This window comes from Nothobranchius furzeri, chromosome 11, assembly GCF_043380555.1.
Source record: "Nothobranchius furzeri strain GRZ-AD chromosome 11, NfurGRZ-RIMD1, whole genome shotgun sequence".
NCBI classification, from domain to species: Eukaryota; Metazoa; Chordata; class Actinopteri; order Cyprinodontiformes; family Nothobranchiidae; genus Nothobranchius; species Nothobranchius furzeri.
Window position 1 is genome coordinate 67,812,936 of NC_091751.1, and position 27,229 is coordinate 67,840,164.

General features: G+C 46.1%; 1 protein-coding gene across 3 annotated transcripts in view; it reads right to left on the reverse strand.

The window, feature by feature from the left end:
- The window catches only part of LOC107384400 (low-density lipoprotein receptor-related protein 8), a 147,270-nt gene that overhangs the window by 23,567 nt on the left and 96,474 nt on the right, over positions 1 to 27,229 (reverse strand). For all 3 annotated transcript variants that reach the window (XM_054741013.1, XM_054741031.1, XM_054740994.1), the window contains exons 6-10: positions 22,517 to 22,639; positions 20,662 to 20,784; positions 11,096 to 11,215; positions 7,274 to 7,399; positions 1,124 to 1,295 (exon numbers count right to left, since the gene is read on the reverse strand). In XM_054741013.1, the coding sequence (XP_054596988.1) occupies positions 1,124 to 1,295; positions 7,274 to 7,399; positions 11,096 to 11,215; positions 20,662 to 20,784; positions 22,517 to 22,639 (664 nt within the window). The remainder of the gene's footprint in view (positions 1 to 1,123; positions 1,296 to 7,273; positions 7,400 to 11,095; positions 11,216 to 20,661; positions 20,785 to 22,516; positions 22,640 to 27,229) is intronic.

The window sequence follows — 27,229 nt, forward strand, 5'->3', positions numbered from 1 at the left end:
TAATTTGATAAATGAAGAAGACATGATATGAACATGCAGTATGAAGGTAATCTGGATACTTTATGATGACAGCAGATGTGAATACATTCTGTTGGTGACCTCCGCTGGTCGTTGTGCTGCACAATCAGGAAACAGCAGGATGGGAGTTATAGCCCTGAGCCTTGGACTGAGCAGGGTCATCCAGCGGTTAGCGTCCTCCTTACATGGATCACTTATCAGAGCTGACAAGGCTTTGCCCCAGGGCTGCCCCGGCCACGAATTATCAGCCCTTGCACAAGTGTTGGAGGCATGGCAACTGTGCTCGCTAACAAGAGTTTTGGCTTTATTTTCTCCACACAGGCTTTCATTTAACACCTATTTTATGAAGAGGACACTGCGCTCCAGTTACAACGCACTCTGGGAATGAACAGTAGTCAGTACAGGGAGCCTACGTCTCCTCCCTTTCTGGTCGGCTCATGGGTCCTCAGAGGATCATTAAAATGAATGCAAGTCAACGGGGCTAAAAGAGCTATTTTCTGATCCGCTTGGCCTCACGCCCTGGATCGCATATGTTGTACTGCCATTTCAGTGTAAAGTACTGAAGTGTGTTTCGACCACACCAGTCATGTACTTTGAGATTTATCCGCTTGTAAAAGTTCGTAAATAGCATGACTGCATCGGCACGTCGCATTTGTGACCTCACCATCTTCTCTCCCCTAGTGTAGCTGCTACTTACCACATGACCAGATTTATGGTGGTTCTTTCCTCCCGAAGGAAGGATTTGAAGTTCGCTGAACTGACTGCCGTTTGCCCTCAGTTTTTCTCCGTGTCTGGTTTGATGACGTCACTTTCATGAAGTCATTTGTAGTCCTGGACTTATTTTCACACAAAACCTAAAATAGCGTCCCCCCCCCCCCCCCCCCCAGAAAATAACCACGTACTTGGTATCAAAAAGCTTCTTTAAAATTCACGAACATCATGTGTGAAATCGGTGGCACAAATCAAGCGGAATTGGAAAATAGCGTTTTTAGCCCCGTTGACTTGCATTTGTTTTTTCATTCTTCCGGGGACCCGTGGTGCGGAGGTAGATAGGCGTCACTTTGTTCCATGAATGTTTTCAGAAAAATGGCCGTTTGCTGCTCACCTGTAGATTTTGCGGTGAAAGCGGTCACACCAGAAAACCCGGTTGTTGGCCACGTCCAGGTCCAGAGCCACAGTGTTCTTCTGAGTGGGCACGACCTGGCTGTACTCCCTCTTCACCAGGTCAACACGGCGGATCTCATGGCGGTTGGTGAACAGTAAATAGGGGCTTTTCCCTGGATGCAAGAAAACCAACATTATTGTTTTCTTTCTGATCCAACTTGGCGGAAAAAAATACACTCACTTATTTATTTTTGCTGTAAAGGGCCTAAAGCTGCTTGAGTGATTTGTTAGCTCTAGAATCACATGAGAGATGAGGCTTGAGCCACCACCCACTCATCCTGCTCTGACAGCAGAGATCCAAAGAAAAGACGCAGGACGGCGGTCCTCGTTGGTGCCGTGGTGCTCCACAGATAATCCGTTAACAAAGCACCATAAATGGCATTCAATTCAAAATGTTTAGAGATTTTTTAACTTTCCTCACTGGGACTAATTATTTAAAATAATTAATAGAAACTGAATGTGATGATTTAGACATTCCTCCACAGGAAAGTCACTGATGCCTCCCTGCAGAGTAAACATCACTGGAGCTTAATGCGCCTCAATGTTGTTGCACTCAATCAATATTCTAAATATGTTTAACACAGAGCTCGTTCACTGCTGACAACAGAGCCACAGCAATCCTTCTCTTACGTGGCTGAACAGCTGAATATTGATGAGTGTGCTTATGCTTCATTAAGCTGCAGCCCCTGACATCTTCTCCAGGAAGTATAGATCAGGCCAGGTACCTCTGGACTTGGCTGCACTGCTTTAAACAGCCAGCAGAGCTAAAGAGATGAATGAATGAATGAATGAATGAATGAGGGAAGGAAGGAAGGAAGGAAGGAACGAACGAACGAATGACAAATAAAAATCACAGAGGGAAATGAAAAGGTTTTATTTAAATAGTCTCTGTCTGTTACTGAGTTCCATTGCACCACCCAGATGGAACACACTCATGCTATATTTTAAAAACAATTATTTTATTTACCAAACTCAAAAGTGAATAATCTACAAGTTCCTGGATTAAGGCCCTGTCCACACGTAGCCGGGGATCTGCCAAAACGTAGATATTTTTCTACGTTTTGGCCTGTCATCCACACAAAAACGGAGTTTTTCCACACGAAAACGGATCTTTTTAAAACTCCGGCCAAAGTGAAGATCTGCGTTTTCTCCGTTTTGGGTGTCTGCGTGTGGACGGACAAAACCGGAGTTTTAAGGTCCGCAACGTCACTTTCCGCGACAAAAAAATGCTGACATCACGTGTGCGACCTGTGTTTACACTAGCCGACAGCATGGATGCCCTCAGAGCTGCGCTCGCTTTATCAATTGTCCAAGCGCTTTCTGCTTGTTTGTTTTTGCAAGTGGAATTACTGCTCCTTGCGGAAGACCACAGACGAAGGACGAGGTTAAGAACGGGGGAAGTACTGCCGCCTACAGGTCTGGCATGTCCTTAACAACGTATTTATCCGGGTACGTGTGGACAGTTTTTTTTAAAACGAGGTGGTGTGGATGCAAGTTTTTGGAGGGGCGGATATTCGTTTTTAAAAATCCCGGCTACATGTGGACTAGGCCTAAATCTTCCGTATTTTACCTTTAACTGATTTAATCAGTGGACAAAGTGTCTATTTAGGACATTGCTTCCAGCTCTGAGGCTTTAAATGGTAAATGGCCTGTATTTGATAAAGCGCCTTCTAGAGTCCTGGAACCCCCAAGGTGCTTTACAACACAATCAGTCATTCACCCATACACACACACATACACACACACATTCACACACTGGTGGGGATGAGCTACGATGTAGCTACAGCTGCCCCGGGGTGCGCTGACAGGTGAGGCTGTCGAACTCTGTAAGCATGTTTGTTCCTAACAAAATGAAGGTTTATAAAGGGTCTGTTAGTGAAAAACCTCCATTTCTGAGCTACGCCTCATCCCCTCTGGAAGCCTCACCCGTTTTATTACCACAAGTCTCAGTGCAGGAAATGTGAGAAGACTTTGAGAGCTGGTAGCCACTATAGCAAACAAACTAATGGGGAGTCGTGAGAAAACTGAAGCGGAACGGAAACACTTTGTAACTAATCTGCAGGAAAATTCTCCTTGTTCTTGAATGGTGAGTTCACTGGACTCCAACGGTCTAAGGCCTAGTCCACACGTAGCCGGGTTTCTTTAAAAACGAATATCCGCCCCTCCAAAAACTTGCATCCACACCACCTCGTTTTAATAAAAAAACTCTGTCCACACGTACCCGGACATACGTTGTTAAGGACATGCCAGACCTGTAGGCGGCAGTACGTCCCCCGTTCTTAACCTCGTCCTTCGTCTGTGGTCTTCCACAAGGAGCAGTAATTCCGCTTGCAAAAACAAACAAGCAAAAAGCGCTTGGACAATTGATAAAGCGAGCGCAGCTCTGAGGGCATCTATGCTGTCGGCTAGTGTAAACACAGGTCGCACACGTGATGTCAGCATTTTTTGTCGCGGAAAGTGACGTTGTGGACCTTAAAACTCCGGTTTTGTCTGTCCACACACAGACACCCAAAACGGAGAAAACGCAGATCTTCACTTTGGCCGGAGTTTTTAAAAAGATCCGTTTTCGTGTGAAAAAACTCCGTTTTCGTGTGGATGACAGGCCAAAACGTAGAAAAATATCTACGTTTTGGCAGATCCCCGGCTACGTGTGGACAGGGCCTAAGCTCTCAGGGATGTGGAGCTTCTCATGAATAGAGCTGATGCGGTCTTGTAATTATGGACCAGAACCTCAGAAGAACGGTAACTAAACCTTGCTGGATCTCTGATATGAAGGGTTGAAAGTTGAATATGGAACACCATAGCAAGAGTGTGGCGGTAGTTGCAACAATAGAACAAGGGTTCCATACGTTGGGATGCCAAATTCACTGCTGATGTATGTATTGATCAGCCAACACCATGTGTAGTGACAAATTGTACAGCGTAAGGATTAGTTTCTACTGTTTATTTTATAGTCAACGTTAGAACAGCTGGGCTCAGAAGCAGCTGCTTGACTGGTCGAGTCCGCCATTTTCTGCAGTGCCAGCCTCGCTGTGCCAAGCAGACTGTGTACTGTATCTGGTAACACGCAATGGTGCCCTCTATTGGCTGGCAGATGTAAACGCTAGAAAATTCCTGGAGACATTTTAAAAAGAGACCTGCCTGCTGGCAAAAGAGAGTGGCCATGTGTTTGAGACTTAAAATCAAGATATTGGGGTGACATTAGGGTGATTACCCCAAAATCATGAAATGTGGGTCACGTTGGGGTAGAACAACCCAAAGCCATGATATTTGGATGACGTTGGGGTGAACAGCAGCCCAAAATCCTGACTTTGTGGTGATGTTGTGACGGTGGCACAGGAGTTATGTGCTCGCCCCGTAATCGGAAGGTTGCAGGTTCGAGCCCCGCTCAGTCTGTCGCTGTCGTTGTGTCCTTGGGCAAGACACTTAACCCACGTTGCCTGCTGGTGGTGGTCGGAGGGACCGGTGGCGCCAGTGCTCGGCAGCCTCGTCCCTGTCAGTGTGCCCCAGGGCAGCTGTGGCTACATCCTAACTCATCCCCACCAGTGAATGAATGTGTGTGTGAATGGGTGAATGACCGATTGTGTTGTAAAGCACCTTGAGATGTTCCATGACTGTAGAAGGCGTTATATCAAATACAGGCCATTTACCATCTAAATAGTGGGGGTTGCACGCTGCCGTTCAAGCCGCCCTTGATGCAACTGGTCAAGATTTGGTCCTGGCAGACTGAGTCATGCACACACTGAAAATGAACATTTTTCTAATGTTTTTTGCCAATAACTTTGCCATGGTGAATCCTATTGAATAAAAGAGTAACAGCACACGTCCCACGGCCGAGTCGGTCAATTTGATGTATAATTTGTGGAAGTGCACGCAGCCATTCAAACCGCTTACTTTCCCAAAATTCCCCAGGTGCATAACAATTAGGACCCTGGGGTGAACACCCCAAAATAATGATATTTGGGTGACGTTGGAGGTGATCACTTCAAAATAAAGATATATGGGTAATGGGCAGAAAAGTCCAAAATAATGATGTTTGGGTCCCGTTGGTGTGATCACTGCAACATAATGAAGTTTGGGCGATGTTTGGGTGAACACCCCAAAATAATGGTATTTGGGTGACGTTGGAACAGCGCTAGGCTGGTTTACATCCTACCTGTTTGACAGATTTCATTTTGTAAATGTACATGACAAATCTTCTTCATACTCCAGGGTTACTTGTGGAGTACCACATGGTTCAGTGCTTGGACAAATTCTTTTTACTATATTTATGCTCCCAATTGGTAAAATCATTAAACAGCATGGGATAAACTTCCACTGTTATGCTGACGATACTCAGTTATATCTATCCATTAACCCTGATGAACCTGGTCGGTTAGGTAGACTACAGGCTTGTCTTGAAGACACAAAAAATTGGATAACTCTAAACTTTCTTCTTTTAAATCAAGACAAGAGTGAAGTTCTCATCTTTGGACCTGAAATTCAGAAAAGGAAATTGCTTAGTCAATCACCTGACCTGAATGGCATTAAATTAGTCTATGAAACCAGAACCACGGCCCACCTGGGTCGGAGCCCACCTCCATTTGAAACGGTCCGCTACCACGATGGCAGCTGCAGCGACTCACCTCTGGAAGCAGATATGACTTTTTTTTTATGGCTCAGATTATTTTTTCTCTTAAACAGTTTGCGTCACAACCTCGTTGCAGCAGTTCTGCTCCTGACAGACTCACGTGGAACCAAACAGGTCGTTACACTGACATCTCTAAACTCCCTAAAGGGGAAATTGCTGGCAAGCCTGTGTTTTGGGCCAGGGTGTTTTTATTGGGAGTGAGCAGCTGACACACACACTCAGTCCAGTTCAGTCCAGATGGGCTGATAGCAAACACACTGGGATTTCATCCACAGAGAAACACACTTGTGTAGATGACAACATGGCCGTCGGGACTGCTTTAACAACATGGAATGAAGTCGTGTCATGATAACTGAGAAGACATGCATCACTATTAACAATAATATCCAAGCATTTTCCAAATAGGTTGAAAACTGGTGACTTTCAGGGAGGAAGATGCATTTTCAGGACACACACCGGGTGTGTAGGGATGCAAATACACCACGGGGACAGCTGAGGTTTGGATTACCTCAGATTCATTCATCTTACAGGATCTGACAACCACAGACAACAACTCAACATGATTCATGTCATAGATTGTTTCCCATCAGTTGAGTCATTCTAATTTGGGGTAAACTAAGCATAACATGGTGTTTTAATGGAGGACCCCCTTGAAAACGAGATGATGCACCTCAAGGGGTTTTATCCTCTAGAAATATAAGTAAGTAAGTAAGTAAGTAAGTAAGTAAATAAATAAATAAATACATAATGACATTCAAGATTAAACAGTCATTATGTGTCAGGAACTGGATGATAACTCGTGGTCAAAGCTGGAAGCCAAAATTAACCCATCCTGTGACCTTTTAGTAGCTGACTTTGTCCCCAACATTTATCACCAGACAGGAGGCTAAGCTAGTTAAATGGATGAATTTAGCTTCCACCATGATCCGGATTCCCCTGAAGAGTTGAGATGACTAATTACAAATGTACAGCAAGGCTACACACATCAGCGCCTCACTCTCTTATAAACCCAAACGGGGTGGCGGACACATTTGGCTCGGGGAAAACAGAGCGAACGCCCTGATTCTGTTTGTTTTTCGGTGTTTTAGCAGATCCGTCCACGTATGCCAACAGCTGTGAGAGGACGATAAGGACATAATGGCAGAAAGATGTTTGTGATTGTGAGGAGCAGAGGCTCTGGCACTGTTGCACGAGCATAGTGATTGGTTCCACTAATGAGCCAACACCATAACTCAGAATGTCTCATTATCAAGAGCACAAGGCAGCTTTTACACCATTAAGGAGGCAGACGCTCAAAACAGGTTCAACAGCAACTAAACAAAGGTCTCCCTGCAACAACACAATAGACTCAAAATTGTTGTTTTCTCAAAATGTAAGTGTTCGTTCCCTGTTTTCTCCCCTTTGCAGATCCATTTTTATCCAAACTGGAGGATCTCCACAATCTGATTAGTTGTAACTCACCTTCTGCCTTGCAGGTCTTGGTGACAAGGTCCATCTCGTATCCATCATAGCATTCACATTTAAAATCCCCCTTGTAATTGATGCATATCTGGCTGCAAGCATCAGGGTTCTCACACTCATCAATGTCTGCAGCAAAGAGAGGGAGCAGATGTTATTAATCGTCTGTGCGGATGGTAAAACTAGAACGCTGGTTTTTAAATTTACCAACGCTTTTCACCAATATGGCTGACATGCTGGGTGATGCGGATGTTTCCTTATGACTGTTATCAAATCAAATCAACTTTATTTATTTTATTTTAAGCACTTTTCATACAAAAAATGCTACTCAAAGTGCTTCACAGATTAAAATGGCCCCATAGATCCCATATTCCCATCCCAGACCCTTCCCCAAGTATAAAACAATTGACAATTACGGTTCCCCTCCCGCACCCAACTTCCAAAGTGGACATACAATCACCCGCACACTTGTCCATGCACGCACACACACACACACACACACACACACACACACACACACACACACACACACACACACACACACACACACACACACACACACACACACACGCGCGAACAACAGAGGAAACAATAGGCTGAGTTCAGATGGGTCAGGTAATGAACGACACATCATCAGCGGAGCCATCTGCCCTGACAGCAACAGATCCATGGCAGCAGCCAAGACACCGGCCCATGACACCCAGTGGGGGAGGGCAGAAACCCCCACCACTGCCCGGGCACTACCCGAGGAGCGCCCCGGCCGCTGCCGCCGACCACCGGCCCCAAGGCAGAGGGCTCAGCAGAGGAAACACTGGAGGATTAAAATGTATAACTGTAAAATAACAAAAGGTAATATGGATAAAAAGTAACTGATAAAAAGTGATTACGAAGATAGTAAAAGAAAGCATAATCATGTAAAAACACTAAGATGTAAATAAAATGATAAAATTAATTCAAAGAGATAAATATGTATATATATATATGTATATATATATAAACAAATATGACAGACGATTCAGTTAAACGGACTAGATAAGTAGATAAATAGTGATCAGTTAAAAGCTAAGCTAAAAAGGTGGGTCTTGAGCCTATTCTTAAAAGCCTGGACGTTCCCTTCGGCCCTGAGGTCCTCCGGCAGCCCGTTCCAAAGGTGAGGGCCGTAGTACTTGAAGGATGCCTCGCCGTGGGTGTGAGTCTTAACTTTAGGGATAACTAGGAGACGGCCGCCAGAGGAGCGCAGAGTCCGCGAGAGTTTATATAGTAAAAGCATTTCTGAAAGATAAGAAGGCCCAAGACCGTTAAGACACTTAAAAACCATTAAAAGAACCTTAAAATCGATCCTGAAACATACGGGGAGCCAGTGCAGTGATCCTAAAACCGGAGTGATGTGCTCCCGCTTCCTGGTCTTCGTCAGGACACGTGCTGCTGAGTTCTGTAAAAGTTGTAAACCTGAGATGCTCTTTTTGGGAAGACCAGAAAGCAGGGCATTGCAGTAATCAATTCTACTGGTTACAAAAGCATGCATCAGCATCTCCCTATTGGCCCGAGAGAGAATGGGGCGGACTCTGGCGATTTTCTTAAGATGGTAAAAACCTATTTTTGTGATGTTTTCAATGTGGGGGAGAAAAGTCAGCTCAGAGTCGAAAATAACACCCAGAGTCTTCACTTGTAGTGATGGATAAAAAGACATTGATTGTAGATAGGTAAAAGTTTCTCTCTCTGGGTCTCAGGACCGATGACTAAAACTTCAGTTTTGCCCTGGTTGAGCTGGAGAAAGTTTTCAGTCATCCGTGATTTAATATCTAAAATGCAGTTAAAAAGTGTTTCCATTGGCTGTGCGTCATCAGGAGACACGGAGAAGTACAACTGTGTATTGTCAGCGTAACTGTGGAAATCACCCCATGTCTCCTGATGACGCTGCCCAGAGGGAGCATATAGAGGTTAAAAAGCACTGGGCCTAGAATTGAACCCTGAGGCACCCCGCATGTGATGCTGTAGACCCCAGAGGAACAGGTATCCAAACTCACCATAAAAGTCCTGTCTGTGAGGTAGGAAGTGAACCAACTGTGAACAGCACCAGAGAGGCCGATCTGTTTTAAACGGGTTAAAAGAATAGTGTGGTCTACTGTATCAAAGGCAGCACTTAGATCCAGCAGAACCAACACTGTTGCCCTCCGAGCATCATAATTTGTTCTAAAGTAATTTAAAATCTCCAGAAGGGCTGTCTCAGTGCTGTGGTTCACCCTAAAACCAGACAGAAATTTCTCTAGGACATGTTAGCGGTTGATAAAATCATTAAGTTGTATTAAAACAAGCTTCTCTAAAACATCGCTTAAAAATGGTAAGTTGGATACCGGTCGAAAATTGTTAAAGTCATTAAAATCTAAGTTGCTCTTCTTCAACAGGGGTCTGACCACCGCCTGTTTAAAAGCAGCAGGAAAGACCCCCGTCTGAAGGGAACAGTTCATCACAGTTAAAATCTCATCTCTAAAAGAGTCATAAAATTGTTTAAAAAACCTTGTGGGGATAGGGTCCAGAACACATGTGGTGGGCCTCACTGAGGAGAAAACTTTATCAATAATCTCAACTTCAACCAAGACAAAACTGTCCAGTGTTTCCTCAGGTAGACACACACTCTCAGATTGATCAGGAGCAGCATGACATTGGGAGGATAAAATGTTACGTCTGATGGTGTCTACCTTCCCTCTGAAGTGGGCTGCAAACTCCTCACAGAGAGCATCCTAGGGGGTTTTCTGGAAAAAACTAAATTCACGACCCAAAATATTTGTGACTGTAGAAAACAGAATTTTGGGATCATTTTTGTGTTCAGAGATGATTTTAGAAAAGTAATTATTTCTGGAATTTCTAACTGCTTTGTTGTATGATTTTAATAATTTAGTGTATATTTGTTTATTAATTGTGTTCTTATATTTCCTCCATTTTGTCTCCGCCGCCCTGCAAGATCTTTTCAACATGTTTAAGTTTTCATTGCTCCAAGGGGAAGCCGGTTTTGGCTGTAGCTTTTTAATTTTACGTGGAGCGAGCAGATCCAGAGTAGATTTAAGTCTACTGTTAAAATCATTGAAGACAAAACCACAGGGGGCATTTAAATTAATAGGAGGGTTCTTTTTAAAAGTTTCCAGAAAACCAGCAGCCACTTCAGGGGTTAGATGGCGTTCTCACAGAGGTCTCCTGCTGAATTATGCTGGTAATGCCAAAAAACACACAGAAATCATCTGAGATCGCTAAATCCACGACAGAGGACACACCGGTGGACAGACCATACATGATGACCTCGTGGGTTGGTTGTGCAACATGTTGTGTAAAATCCATATAACTCAAAATGTTTAAAAATTCAGTGGTAAAAGGGTCTGCAGGGTCATCTATGTGTAAATTAAAATTACCAGCTAAAATAATACTATCAAAAGAGTTGTGCAGAATTGATAAAAACTTGGAAAATTCCTGTATAAAAAGTGCACTGTGCCTCGGAGGCCTATAAACAGTAACACATAAAATCTGAAGATCGCTAAAAATGGCTGCACTATATTCGAAAGTGGTGAAGTTGTCAAATAAAACAGGTTTTGTGTTGGAGAAGTGTGTTCATGTCAACAGCAACAAAGGACAGAGAGAAAGCGTGCATCCCTGTCAACTTTTCCTGACCTCCTTCTCATCAACCACCTTTACGCGTGTGTGTGAAGGGTGGTGTTAAAACAGAGGGTGTGAAGGACACGCTACGTGCACGTGTGTGAGATTGGTGCCAAGCACAGAAACAGTCACGGTTCCAATCATCACACACTATCAGCATCCAGGCTGAAGTTAGTTTACCTCCACATGTCTTCTTGTCCAGCAGCTGGTATCCAGTGGGACACTGGCACTCGAAGCCTATTGGTCGGTCCATGCAGACATGGGAGCAGCCACCGTTGTTGATCATACACTCGTTCAACCCTGAGAGTCACACACACAAAAAACCCAAGAGGAAAACATTTATCTCTGCCTAGGCCTGGATGTCCAGCAGATCCACCTCAGCACAAACAGCTGATATGTCTACAGCTAATGGACACAGGTGTAGCGTCATGGATGTCCTGTTTTTGACCTAAAGGTCATGATTTGCTGCGTCTGCTCGAGCAGAGACTTATGGGCCATTCCCATCTGTACCGGGTCGGCCCGGGCCGGGTAGCGTAGGTTGTTTACATATCTGGGTGGCCCGATATTTTTCCGGGCCAACCAAGGCTCATTCTCAGCCCTCTTCTCGAGGGGGTCTGCTTCAGGCCGACCAGGGCCAACACACCCACTGCTGACAGCAAATTCACACCTTCCATTAGAGCAAGCCTCTGATTGGTGGGTAGAATCAGCCCACATGGGCTTAAGACAAGGATGTGTGGAATCAACCGGGCCAGGCTGGGGCCGACTGGGGCTACCCGGCCCGGGCCGACCCGGTACAGATGGGAATGGCCCAATAAAGTCTCTGACAGGCTAATCTACATGAGATAGTGGCCAAGGTCTTTCATGCACTCTGCTCATCTGAACTGCTTCACCTTTTTACAGCTCAAGACGAAGACGAAGAACTCTTGATAAACACATAATCAACAACGTTCGTTATTACCAATAATAATGTGAGCCCAATGCTCAATCAATCTGTGAAATGACAATGTTATTACTTGATATTAAAATCCTGTGATCAGTAGTATTTTACCAGTAATTATAATCCTGGACATTTGCACTAGACACTGATGACACGTAATGCTAAAGTCACCCGACACATTTCCTTTTGTCTGATCCAGTCAGAACCTTTGTTACTGGCTAGGCGTGGTTATCTGTGGTGTTAGTATAAACCCTCTTTTGCACGTCAAATTCTGATTCGCCAGTAAACCAAAATATGACAATTATAACAACTATTCCACACCACCTTTTCTTTAGTTCAAGCGTTCTAGAGAAGTCTCGGACAGACCATCCGGACTTCCTCTTCAGCCATAAAGAACCTCGACAAGCTGGATAAAATCTGTTGCAAGTACACCTGACTGCAACAGTTCCTTCAGAATAAAAGCTGAACCTCACGACCCCTTCAGGGTCTCGGAGACGCCAGTAATGACCTGTCGTGACCTGGAAGCATTCCAAGACTAGTTTGGTCGGCACCGCTGCTTTTCTACCGGCTTCGGTACCAAGAAGGGTCCAAGAGGACCTCGACATTCTGGATCTGATCGGAGGCTTCCCCTGGGTACGTAGACCAACAGATGGCGTTTCATGTGTGTTATAAATCTCCTACTAAAGTTTAGAGCGAAACATTCACTCCCACTCAGAACTAACTGCTTCTCCGGATCCGCTGGTTCTGAATAACATTCCACACACACACCATCATCATTCATCACGTCTCACTCCACCTTAGTCCATCAGTACACAGAGTGTTTAAGTTAGTCTTGTTTAAATTGTGTAGAAATGAATTTCTTAACTATTTTAAACCTGACTCTTTCCTCGGAGTTAATACGAAGTGTCGCTTAATCCCTGCAATAAAAAGTTCCGATCTTCTGGTTAAATCAGATTGATATTTGATATTCCTATGGAATCTCACATTTTATGGTTCATAAGTAAGATGTAAACGACCCATCCTTTACACAGAGATGTACTGAACTATCAGCAGTCCTCAAGAGGACAGAGAGAGTCCAAATGGATACCCTGACACACGTAGACCTGCTTAATTGAAAATCAGGCTCATCTGCTGGGATGTAGGGTGTGTAGAGATCATGAATGCTGCCAGCTAAGACTCTGAGAAGCCCCAGAAGAACCTGTCACACGAGAGAAGGAATGCTAAATTAAAGGATCACATCGTACATCCTAAAAATGACTGGAACTAAAATATATGATGTAAAAATGACTCATGACACACTTTGTCTTAAAATGGATGAGAGCAGCTGGCATGTGACTGGAGTACAAAAGACACCAGAATGGTTTAAAGGAGCAGCTTAGAAAGGTTTCTACCAAAAAGAGACATTGCTACACTTTAGAAGATCATAGAATAATTCAAATCTGCCTCCTTTGGATGAAAGATGGAAACTTCTGCTAATTTTGGTGCTTTATGGTTGTGTTTAAATTATATTATATTATATTATATTATATTATATTATATTATATTATATTATATTATATTATATTATATTATGTTATATTATATTATATTATATTCCGGCTTTTGGAGAGTACAGACGCTTTTTTCCTCCTCTTCTCCTTATCTTATCCCAAGGCTCTTTGTCTGTCTCTGGGTGTACAGCGCTTCTGCATGTTTTCTGGAAAACTGGAAACTGAAATTACTAAAATGGACCTGGTCAGTTGGTCTCTCAATGCAATTGACAACATTTTTTCAACGATGAAAACGGGAGAAGGGGCTCCCGAGTGCCCCTCTGGGACAGACCCAGTTGGGCATATCATGGACTCCTGGAAACGGTGGAACCTGATTTGCTTATCTCAACTGTCTGTAGAGGATTCTGAAGATGTCTGGATGTTGGTGGTGTTGGTGTCAGGTTTCCTACTTTTTTGCCTTGGAGGCTACCTGGCTTACTGGAAAATTAACGAGCTGTCGAGGAGTATTGGCTCTTTCCCAGAGCTCAGGGATGGAATGCATCACGCTGTGAATGCACAGACTCACATAATTGTCGAGATGAGTCATAAGCTTGGAACTTTGGCTGAGATTCATGCATTGGCACAAAAGATGGATGCGATCAAGGAGCGAGTAGATGAATCAGCACGGATTGGGATAGATTAATTTACGCCATTATTGGATTCTGAGAGGTTGAGGACCAACGGAACTTTAAGACAGAGAGGAAATTATCTCTGTCTGGCCACAAAACAATTTCTTGTCTGAATCTGGTGCCCTTGAGCCTGAAATTACCCCCACCCCCACCCCCGAAGAAATGTGGAATGCTGCCGTCGCCATGGCAACTCTGTCTTCCTATCCCAGCCTGGGCGGGACTGCAAGCTGTGAAGGCAGCTGAATCGTTCCAGGAGTCACTGTGCCCTCTAAACCCAACAACCTCCCACCCCTGTCCAGACTGAGGTGACGAGCGCTGCTTATCGCGGCTGCATTCACTGACGTGTGGAGAGTCCGTGACTGTGTTCCCTAGTGCGGACATGAGTCACCGGGGCCCCCCCTCTGGAGCCAGGCCTGGAGTTGGGGCACGTTGGCAAGCCCCTGGTGGCCGGGCTTTCACCCATGGAGCCCGGCCGGGCACAGCCCGAAGACGAAACGTGGGCAACGACAGTGAGACCTAGAGAGATGTGGTTGGGAGGAACGCCCCCCCCCCCCCCCCCCCCCATCTGAATTCGAATGGTGTTTTGTTATTGGACTTCTGTGCCAGTCATGGATTGTCCATAATGAACACCATGTTCAGACATAAAAGTGTCCATATGTGCTCTTGGCACCAGGATACCTTAGGCCGCAGCTCGATGATCGACTTTGTTGTTGTTCACCTGACCTGCGGCCGCATGTCTTGGACACTCGTGTGAAGAGAGGGGCGGAGCTGTCAACTGACCACTACCTGGTGGTGAGTTGGCTCAGATGGTGGGGGAGGATGCTGGTTAGACCAGGCAGGCACAAACGTATCGCGAGGGTCTGCAGGGAACGTCTGGCAGAGTCTCCTGTCAGAAGGAGCTTCAATTCCCACCTCTGACAGGACTTCCAAAATGTTCCCGGGGAGGCGGGGGACACTGAGTCTGAATGGACCCTGTTCCGTACCTCCATTGTTGAGGCGGCCGACAGGCGCTGTGGTCGCAGGATCGTTGCTGCCTTTCGTGGTGGCAACCCCCGAACCTGCCGGAGGACACCGGCGGTTAGGGATGCTGTCAAGCTGAAGAAAGAGACCTATCAGGTCTTTTTGGCCTGTGGGACTCCAGAGGCAGCTGACGGGCACCAGCAGTCCAAGCGGAAAGCGGCTCGGGTGGTCGCCGAGGCAAAAACCCGGGCATGGGAGGAGTTCGGTGAGACCGTGGAGCAAGACTTCCGTACAGCTTCGAGGAGATTCTGGTCCACCATCCAGCACCTCAGGGGGGGAAAGCAGTGCGCTACCAACACTATCTATAGTGGGGACGGTGTGCTGCTGACCTCTTCTCAGGACGTTGGGGATCGGTGGGCAGAATACTTGGAAGACCTCCTGGAGGGACTGTGTCTCTCACCTGACCAGGGAACGCCTTGGGATTCCCCAGGAGGAGCTGGCCCAAGTGGCTGGAGAGAGGGAAGTCTTGGCCTCTCGTCTTAGACTACTGCACCCCCTTCATAACTCCAGATAAGTGGAAGAAAATGGATGGATGGATGGATGGATGGATATATGATATGATATGATATTATTATATTATATTATATTATTATTTTACATTATATAATATTATATTGTGTTATATTATATTATATTATTATATAATTTTATATTGTATTATATTATATTATTATATTATTTTATAATATATGATATGATATGGTATTATATTATATTATATTATATTATTATTTTATATTGTATTATATTATATTATTATATTATTTTATATTGTATAATATAATATTATATTATTATTTTATGTTATATTACATTATATTATATTATATAGTATTATATGATATTATGATATTATCTTATATTGTATTATATTATATTATATTATATTATATTATATTGTACTATATTATATTATTATTATATTATTTTATATTGTATTATATTATATTATTATATTATTTTATATTGTATTATATTATATTATATTATTTTTTATATTGTATTATATTATACTATATTATATTATATTATTTTATATAGTATTATATCATATTATATTATATCATATTATATTATATTATATTATATTATATTATATTATATTATATTATATTATATTATATTATTTTATTTTATATAGTATTATATCATATTATATTATTTTATTTTATATAGTATTATATCATATTATATTATATTATATTATATTATATTATATTATATTATATTATATTATATTATGTTATATAGTCCTGAGATGGTTGCTTTAGAGTGAACCAAAACACACAAGCTGCAGGCTGCAGAATTTAAACAAGGAGCTGAAAGTAGGTGAAATATTTTGTAGAGCTGACAGGAATGAGCAGAGCTCTCTGATGTTCTGAGATTGGCTGAAAGCAGAATGAAACATTGGTAACACAGATCCTCCAGAGACCAACGACGAGCCCCTCCTCAGATGTGGAGCGGTAGGGGGTTGAGCTGCCGTACATCAACATTCCTGTTTGTAATAACCTGAAGGTGAGTTTGTGGTGATTTGTTTCACCAGAGCCAGCAGACCTTGAGCCACTGTCACTATTAAATATTCCTCCCTGATGAGTGACAGAAATCTGCACTCAGATCAGCACTCGCTATTCTCTCTCTGCCAGTTCAAAATAGACTGCAGGTGGAAGAAGAGATCATTTGTAAAGCACTTTGAGTAGCACTTTGTTTGAAAAGCGCTTTATAAATAAATCTGATTGATTGATCAAGACGTACATCTCAACTTGTTCTGTCTGTTGGGGAGGAGGGGCATCAGCAGCTTTTATCTGAATCCAAGGAGAGACCAGAATCAGAGGCCATTTCACTTTTGCGACCAGAGAACAAACGTCACGTTGCCCCTTTGCTCCACCCGAATCTGCCTCGTCCTTCTGTCAGTGTTGTTTGTGGACCGAGACAGCCGTTGCAGCCATTCCTGTTGAGGGATTAGTGCTCTGGTACTGTGTTATTATTCCCAATGAGAGAGGGGAACGTTAGCCTCAGCGCTGAGACGCAGGAGGCAAATGCAGCCACGTCAGCCTGTAGGTGTGTTTCCCTGCAGCGGGGAATCACACACACTCAAGTCTCTGTGTGTTTTCTGTGTGTTCAAGCTACGGAACATCCTTCGAGTAAATGGCTGAGCGATCAGAGACGAGCTAGGTGTGTGTGTGTGGACATGCTTTTAATGAGCGGAGGACTGGAATGACTGGAAGGTCTCGGTCCGGTAATTTCCTTCGCTGGCAGAGGTCGACGCAGTCTGCCTGCTGGCACTTTTCACACTCAAATAGAATTTGCTGGGAGGAAATGTCACTTCATGTCTACCTCTTACTCTGTAAAAACAGAACCTCTCCATACATCACACTTCCACGTTCAGCGTCTGTAAAAACGTTTAGAGATGAAGCTGTTTGATTTTTTACTTCCTGTCAGATTTTTTCTGCTTTCCATAAATGTAACTAGCAGTAAAAATGTCACTTAATTCAAATGGTTCAGGACTAATGGGCTCGGGTTAAATTATCGAGTCAAATTTATTAGAATAAAAAAAAAACTGTCCTCCATGTGGTTTGGAGCACCTTTAGATTATTCTGATGGACAAAGGCAGCACGATCACCTCCAAATGGTGTTCAGATGACACCCAACCACAGCAGACGCGTCTTAATACAAAGTTTTTGTAGAAACCTCTTTGATCCTGCATGAGATCACACTGAGCTCCATTAATCCAGTCAACATCATTAAATCCCAGACCTGAAACGTGTTTTCTCTCAAACAGCAGCCGCCCCTGCGTGTCTGCAGAGGCACCAGCTGCACTCACGCTTTGTTTCAACATTATCTAATAACCATGTCAAACCTGTGGTTTGGCATTTGCGCTGCACACGTACCAGCAGCACCTGCACATCTGCAGAGGCACTCGTGCTTTACTTTAATAAACTCTTCTTGTGTGTATTAAAGCTTCTGCAGCCGCGGCGTGTTGGTAACCACCAGTCTCTACGGGGCAGCTGTTAGTCAACTCTACCCGGCCTGCTTGTGTTGAGTCAAACATGCTCATTACTTTAGATTAACACCTGATCTGAACAGCAAGGTGCAGAAGTATGCAGAAACATCTAGAGGTCCAAAACACTCAACTACACCATTAATACAACTTTATTATGTGTGAAGGTGTATTCAAGTAGTATTGTACAACTAGAAGTGAATATATCTGTACACAGGTAAGAACTGGCCTGGAGCACATCAGGGGCGGATTTAGGACTGAAGAAGATCCGGGGCTTAACACACGCGCGTGCGCACACACACACACACACACACACACACACGTGACACTAGTCAACATCATATATATTTGTCTTCTCTCTCGTCTTCCTCCGCTTATCCGGGTCCGGGTCGCGGGGGCAGCATCCCAACTAGGGAGCTCCAGGCCGTCCTCTCCCCGGCCTTGTCCACCAGCTCCTCCGGCAGGACCCCAAGGCGTTCCCGGACCAGATTGGAGATGTAACTTCTCCAACGTGTCCTGGGTCGACCCGGGGGCCTTCTGCCGGCAGGACATGCCCGAAACACCTCCCCGGGGAGGCGTCCAGGAGGCATCCTGACCAGATGCCCAAACCACCTCAACTGGCTCCTTTCGATCCGGAGGAGCAGCGGTTCTACTCCGAGTCCCTCCCGAATGTCCGAGCTCCTCACCCTATCTCTAAGGCTGAGCCCGGCCACCCTACGGAGGAAACTCATTTCGGCCGCTTGTATCCGCGATCTCGTTCTTTCGGTCATTACCCAAAGCTCATGACCATAGGTGAGGATTGGGACGTAGATCGACCGGTAAATCGAGAGCCTGGCTTTCTGGCTCAGCTCCCTCTTCCCCACGACAGATCGGCTCAGCGTCCGCATCACTGCAGATGCCGAACCAATCCGCCTGTCGATCTCCCGATCCCTCCTACCCTCACTCGTGAACAAGACCCCGAGATACTTAAACTCCTCCACTTGAGGTAGGACCTCTCCCCCGACCCGGAGGTGGCAAGCCACCCTTTTCCGGTCGAGAACCATGGTCTCAGATTTGGAGGTGCTGATCCTCATCCCAGCCGTTTCACATTCGGCCGCGAACCTACCCAGCAAGAGCTGAAGGTCAGAGCTGGATGAAGCTAGGAGGACCACATCATCCGCAAAAAGCAGAGACGAGATTCTCCTGCCACCAAACTCGACACACTCCACACCACGGCTGCGTCTAGAAATTCTGTCCATAAAAGTGATGAACAGAACCGGTGACAAAGGGCAGCCCTGGCGGAGTCCAACCCTCACTGGGAACAGGTCCGACTTACTACCGGCTATGCGGACCAAACTCACGCTCCTCTGGTAAAGGGACTGAATGGCCCTTAACAGAAAGCCACCCACCCCATACTCCTGGAGCGTCCCCCACAGGGTGCCCCTGGGGACACGGTCATAAGCCTTCTCCAAATCCACAAAGCACATGTGGATTGGTTGGGCAAACTCCCATGCCCCCTCCATCACCCTTGCAAGGGTATAGAGCTGGTCCACAGTTCCACGGCCAGGACGAAAACCACATTGCTCCTCCTCTATCTGAGATTCAACTATCGATCGGACCCTCCTCTCCAGTACCTTGGAGTAGACCTTTCCAGGGAGGCTGAGGAGTGTGATCCCCCTATAGTTGGAACACACCCTCAGGTCACCCTTCTTAAAGATGGGGACCACCACCCCGGTCTGCCACTCCCTAGGAACTGCCCCCGATGACCACGCAATGTTGTAGAGACGTGTCAACCATGACAGCCCTATATATATTTGTCTTGTACCACATAATTTTTAATCTGAAGCTACATATTAAGCATTTGCAGGGCAGAGTATTGTTCCTGTTAGTGTGAGATGATAGTAAACATTCCCTTTCTCCATCAACTTTACCTGATAAGCTAACTTTAGGCAAAGCAGCAGCACAACAAATATTTTCAAATAAGACTCACAAACCTGAGTCAGCACCAGTCTCATCAAAGCTGGGGTTCTGTCGTTGTACTTTTGGTCTAAAAAACGTCCTTATGTCCATCTTCACTCATGCGTTTCAGGCAGAGAGTGTAGAAGAAGCCGGCTGCTGAAGGGCTTCTTCTTCAGTGGTGGAGGCTCAGGCAGGCTGTATACAAACTACTGCCAGTTGCTCCCTCTCTGTTGGACTTTGGTACTGCATGTTACTTCCACGTTTCAGATCCGGGGCTTTACATAAAACATTCGGGGCTTGAGCCCAAGTAGCCGGGCCTAACGCCGCCCCTGGAGCACATTCTGGATGTGCACTGATGCTTCTGCACCAACTGTAGGAAGCTTCAGTGAGATGAAATGAGACAGTCTCACTATCTAGAAATTTTTTTTTTACTGCAATTAGTTTTAAATAATACCACACACAAGGTCTTTGAATACAGAACTTTCCTTCTTGTTTGCAGTAAAACTTTAGGCAACTTTGTTTACAGGTAAGAAAAAAAATCCCTACAGATGTGATGGATTACAAATGAACTGGAGTGATTTGATGTAAACCTCAATCAGCTCGTCTTTACTTCCTAATAACAGGAAATGTTGGCTTTGAGCAGACTGGGATGTGATGAATGGATATTTCTTTTGAGTCATCAATAATGTGCTCACCACACTCTCTCTTGGGTTCGTCAGATCGGTCCTTGCAGTCCTTGACAGAGTCACACACCTTGGAGCTGTCGATGCACTCTCCATTCTTACACTGGAACTTCAGGGGTCCTTCACATTTGGTGGCTGTAAAAAAAAAGGCAGAGACACAGGAAATTTCTCCAGTTATTTGAAAATGGTTGGCTGTTAACAGGAAAGCGTGGCTAGCATGCTCACACACGGGCGCCAACCCCTGGCCGGTTTCTCTGGTACTCTGAGACCTTCAAAAGTACTCTCCGTTTTGTCCCTCACCATGACCAAGGACCAAGTTTCTATGGGAGACCCCATCAGGGACAACAGAGCTGCTATTATGCTCCTCCGGAATCAGGTGGAGGTTCAAAAAGGAGGGGCTTACGAGCCGGAGACATCTCATTTGGAGATGTGGCTGCCGATACAGACCGTACGCTAGAAGAAAGTCCTGGTACGCTGATGGGTTAAATTTAAAAGTGCTGCATGCTGGACCACTTAAAGTACTGATAAAGTCAGAATTAAGGGGCTCAGATACAGAACATGAAGATTTTTAGGGCGGCAGTAGCTCAGGTGGTAGAGCGGGTTGACTCATGATCGGAGGGTCATGGGTGCGGTTCCAGCTCCCGCCAGGGGTATCCTGCTGGTGTGTCCTTGGGCAAGACACTTCACCCAACTTGCCTGTGTTAGTGGTGGTCAGAGGGGCCGACGGCGCCAAATGGCAGCCTCGCCTCTGTCAGACCTCCCCAGGGCGGCTGTGGCTACAAGTAGCTTACCATCACTAGCACTGTGTGAATGTGAGAGTGTGTGAAAGCGTCTTTGGATGTCTAGAAAAGCGCTATATAAGTTCAATGCATTATTATTATTATTATTATTTTTGAGGGTCCTATAGGTCCGGGTCCATTCCTGAAGACCAAAACTTGGGTCTTTCTCAAAACTTGAAGCCAAACAACGCCTGGTTTTCAAACTCCATTCCTCCAGTCCTCGATGGACACTGTCCTAGATGTTAGCAAAAAGTGTAGTAGAGCATTACTAGCCTGGCCTGCCAGACTCCTCCTTTGTTTACTTCTGCGCAGAGAAAGGTCTGGGAACTCTCCTATTCAAATAACCCCACCCCCTGAGAATTCTCAACGGGCCAATCAGCGCTGAGAAGCGGACGGCACACACCACCACGCCGAGTTTGTCGAACATGACGACTGTAGCAGAGTTCGCTGCGGCTCTTTCTTCTGTTCTAAATGACTTGGACACGTCTTTACAACAAATAGAAGCGCTAAAAGCCTTTTTTCTAAAAAAATAAAAGGTGTTTGCACCGTTGCCAGACGCCTTGTTTTTACTACAGCTAAAAAAACTACAGCGGTACAGTCGGCATTTCCGTCTTTTTCTGTCCCGCCCCTCATGTACCTCTCTGCCTGTGAGTTACCAGACTCTTTCTCTGTGCAGAATTAAACAGAGGACGAGTCTGGCAGGCCAGGCTAGAGCATTACTGGATAGTGGACTAGTCACTACAGACTGATGACATTTGTTCTCCACGTTTGACCCATCCTCTGGGGGAGCGGAGCTGCAGATGTGGCTGTGCTCTGGAACCGTTTGGTGGTTTAACCCCCTAATCCACCCACTTAATGTTGAGTGTCTAAAGAGACACTGGGTCTCATTTTTAAAGTCCTTGGTATGACCCGACCGTGGATATTAACCCACAATCTCCCACTCTCAAAGTGGACACTCGTACCACTAGGCCGGTGTGCTGGTTCAACACCTTGGATGCAAAATGTTTCAGATATAGAAGTGAATCAAGCAGAATGTTAATCATGATGTAGGAATACACGGAAGGAGGGTGAATCATTCTGAAACCCACCGTTGATACAGCCAGACTCGTCGCTGTGGTCGGGACAGTCATGGACCTTGTTACACTGCTTAGTGCCGTGGATGCATGAACCATCACCACACTGAAACTCATCAGGACGACATGTCAGCAGAGCTGTAGAAGACACGCACACACACACACACACACACACACACACGCACGCACACACACACACACACACACACACACACACACACACGCACACACACACACACACACGCACGCACGCACGCACACACACACACACACACACACACACACACACACACACACAGGATTTAATTCCCAGAGGACCTGCTACAACAAGAATCAGATCAGACTTTAAAGTGCTGCTAAACCTTTAGTTGGATTTGAGGAAATCTCTCATAGAAGAAAACGATCTGCAGGCATGAAATCAGAGCAGTTACACAATCTAGCTGTACTACTTCATGTTCAGCGTTTGGTTTTGCTGAAGACAAAATGAAAAATTAAAATGTCAGCCTGAGCACAATGAATGATTTTCAGTGCAGGAACCCAGAGTTGGAGGACATATTCATTATAATCCTGAGCACAGACAAGCTTTTCATCAACAGCACCTCATATATCCCCTCTGGCCCACTAAAACACATTATATATGACTGAGGGGGGTGCTCTAGTGTTGTCACAGGATCAGAGACAGAGGAAACATGATGGAGACAGGGTTGCTGCCATACACGCCTCACTAAGTTTGTTTCTGGTATAAGATTCAGGTTTTATGGTGAAGAACCCCTCATATAGAGTCTACAGCAGGAGAGAGAGGGTCTTTAACCAGTCTTTCTTTAAGGCCAAACACCAAAGCATGGATCTGATGTAGACGTTTCATATGGGACCCCGCTGCGCCCACGCCCTGACAGATGAGTGTGACGGGGTCGCTGCACATCTTAATAATGAATGTTGGGATGATCCGGACTTCAGACCCTGGCTGAGTGAACCAGGAGCTTCAGGGCTCTCCCCTTTATCTACAGCTTCCATTTTATCATGAAGCTCCATTTTCACACATCAAAGAAACACACTGGCTTTTTGTTAGCCCCGAGACTCTGCCTGTGTGTTGGGGTTTACCCCGGGGGACGAGAGCAGGGTTTCCCTTACATAGGCGTAGCCGTGGTGGCCCGCCACGGCTGAAATCCCACCGCCACGCCTACAAGATCCCAAGTTTAAAAAAAAATTTTTTTTTTGGCACTGTTTCCCGAAGAAGCAGCGGGAACTACTATGTTGTCGCTTGTGATCACAGCCGGCGGGCAGCAAGGAGGAGCAGGCAGGGCAGGATGAAGTTACAGCATAAGTTACGGAGTTTAAAATTAGAAAGGTGCTTTTACGTTTATATGCTTCAATAGCGTTAAGATAAACGAGTGTTGACGATCTTGACAGGGTTTCCTCCAGTGCTTACTAGGCCAGATTCTCCTCCCCCCACCAGGCTAAGCATCACTTATTTATGTAAAATGTATTTATTTTTTCATGTCTGACTTTAACCGCATCAAATACTGTATTACGATGTGAGCGCAACAGCTTAACTTAACTTAAGATCGATAGGTCGGGTGTTTTCATCTGAACCCTTAAAACCTCCAGCAGGCTACGCTGCACTATTGACGGAGAAAGCGTAAAAACACGTTGGACGCTTCTTCTGAAGCGGGAAAATAACACCTCTTCTTAAGCAGAGCACGACGTCGCCTCGGCTCGTTCACGGCCGAGCCGGTCTGAGCTCGATAACATTGACCCAGCACAGCCACTGGGTCGTTGGAGCTGCCCCGTGACTGCCTGATGGAAAACCAGCGGGTTTCATCAGACTCGTAGTTTCTTGTTTTTGCTGGGGAGCCCCTGTATTTTACCGCTCCCTCCTGCAGTCTTCCCCATTAAAATTCAAAATGATTCTGTAAATTCCGTGTATCAATAGAAAAAATCTCTGCGTCTGCCAGCTGCAGTAAATGTAGTTTCCAAATAATAAATAAGAGGTGCACTCATCTGTGTATCTCCTTTGATCCGCATTAGTGATATTCTCAGCACCAGAACAGTGAAGCAAAGAAACAGATTCCTGAGTTTATGTTAGTAATTTTATTTATTAGGTGCATCTGACCTGTTCTATTTTTCTCTGAAATGAAATCAAATCAGTGCTTCTATGGGTTGTCTTTATTTACTTTATTTAGAGACGTGTCATAATTTCTCCCCAATACCTGACCTGCGGCCGTATGTTTTGGACACCCGAGTGAAGAGAGGAGTGGAGCTGTAGACTGATCACCACCTGGTGGTGAGTTGGATCAGATGGCAGGGGAAGATGCCGCGTAGACCTGGCAGACCCAAAACGCATAGTGAGGGTCTGCTGGGAACGCCTGGCAGAAGAACCTGTCAAGACGGTCTTCAACTCCCACCTCCAGCAGAGCTTTGACCACGTCCCAAGAGCAGTGGGAGACATTGACTCCGAGTGGGCCTTGTTCCACTCTGCGATTGTTGAGGTGGCTGTTGCTAGCTGTGGTCACAAGGTGGCCAGTGCCAGTCGTGGTGGCAACCCCCGTACCCGCTGGTGGACACCAGAGGTTTGGGGAGCCGTCAGGCTGAAGAAGGAGGCCTACAGGGCGTGGCTGGTCTGTGGGTCTCCGGAGGCAGCAGACAGGTACCGGATAGCCAAGCGGGGTGCAGCAGTGGCAGTTGCCGAGGCAAAATCTCGGGCATGGGAGGAGTTTGGTGAGGCCATGGAGAAAGACTATCGATCTGCGCCAAAAAGGTTCTGGCAAACTGTCCGGTGCCTCAGGAGAGGGAGGCAGCAACTCGCTCACACTGTTTACAGTGGGGATGGGGAGCTGCTGACGTCAACTTGGACTATAGTCGGGCAGTGGAAGGTATACTTTGACGAGCTCCTCAATCCCACCTACGCACATTCCGAGGAGGAGCCAGAGCCGGGAGACCTGGGGATGGACTGTCCAATCTCGGGGGCAGAAGTTGCTGAGGTCGTCAAACAACTACACAGCGGCGGAGCCCCGGGGGTGGATGAGATTCGTCCTGGGTATCTCAAGGCTATGGATGTTGTAGGGCTGTCGTGGTTGGCACGTCTCTACAACATTGCGTGGTCATAGGGGGCGGTTCCTGTGGAATGGCAGACCGGGGTGGTGGTCCCCATCTTTAAGAAGGGTGACCTGAGGGTGTGTTCCAACTATAAGGGGATCACACTTCTCAGCCTTCCTGGAAAGGTCTACTCCAAGGTACTGGAGAGGAGGGTCCGATCGATAGTTGAATCTCAGATAGAGGAGGAGCAATGTGGTTTTCGTCCTGGCCATGGAACTGTGGACCAGCTCTATACCCTTGCAAGGGTGATGGAGGGGGCATAGGAGTTTGCCCAACCAATCCACATGTGTTTTGTGGATTTGGAGAAGGCTTATGACCGTGTCCCCAGGGGCACCCTGTGGGGGACGCTCCAGGAGTATGGGGTGGGTGGCTTTCTGTAAAGGGTCATTCAGTCCCTTTACCAGAGGAGTGTAAGTTTGGTCCGCATAGCCGGTACTAAGTCGGACCTGTTCCCGGTGAGGGTTGGACTCCGCCAGGGCTGCCCTTTGTCACCGGTTCTGTTCATCACTTTTATGGACAGAATTTCTAGGCGCAGCCGTGGTGTGGAGTGTGTCGAGGTTGGTGGCAGGAGAATCTCGTCTCTGCTTTTTGAGGATGATGTGGTCCTCCTAGCTTCATCCAGCTCTGACCTTCAGCTCTTGCTGGGTAGGTTCACTGCCGAGTGTGAAGCGGCTGGGATGAGGATCAGCACCTCCAAATCTGAGACCATGGTTCTCGACCGGTAAAGGGTGGCTTGCCAACTCCGGGTCAGGAGAGAGGTCCTACCTCAAGTGGAGGAGTTTAAGTATCTCAGGGTCATGTTCACGAGTGAGGGTAGGAGGGATCGGGACATCAACAGGTGGATTGGTTCAGCATCTGCAGTGATGCGGAAACTGAGCCGATCTGTCGTGGTGAAGAGGGAGCTGAGCCAGAAAGCCAGGCTGTCGATTTACCGGTCGATCTACGTCCCAATCCTCACCTATGGTCATGAGCTTTGGGTAATGACCGAAAGAACGAGATTGTGAATACAAGCGGCCGAAATGAGTTTACTCCGTAGGGTGGCCGGGCTCAGCCTTAGAGATAGGGTGAGGAGCTTGGACATTCGGGAGGGACTCGGAGTAGAACCGCTGCTCCTCCGGATCGAAAGGAGTCAGTTGAGGTGGTTTGGGCATCTGGTCAGGATGCGTCCTGGATGCCTCCCTGGGGAGGTGTTTTGGGCATGTCCTGCTGGCAGGAGGCCCCCGGGTCGACCCAGGACACGTTGGAGAGGTTACATCTCCAATCTGGTCCGGGAACACCTTAAGCCGGGTGTACACTGTGCGACTTTTTCACTTTTTTGAGCCGATTTTCCAGTCGTGCGAGAAGCCACGACATCGGGGCGAGTTTTGCGCCGAGCGGTCGTGTAGTGTACAGGGGGTTACGAGAGGCGATTAACACCACGTGACCAGCCGCCGATCAGCAGTCGTGAGGTCGCAGGGACTTCTGGTGTGTTTAATAGTTCGCTCGTCCCTCGTGAGGGTATCGCACTGTTGAAGCGGCGCTGCGAGCAGCTACGATCCAAAAAAGTATCAGAACCGCTCACGGCGCATGCGCGCGCAATCCTGCATCAACGCCGGTCGCTCGCTATTTCCCTAATAACACACGCTGTTCGTT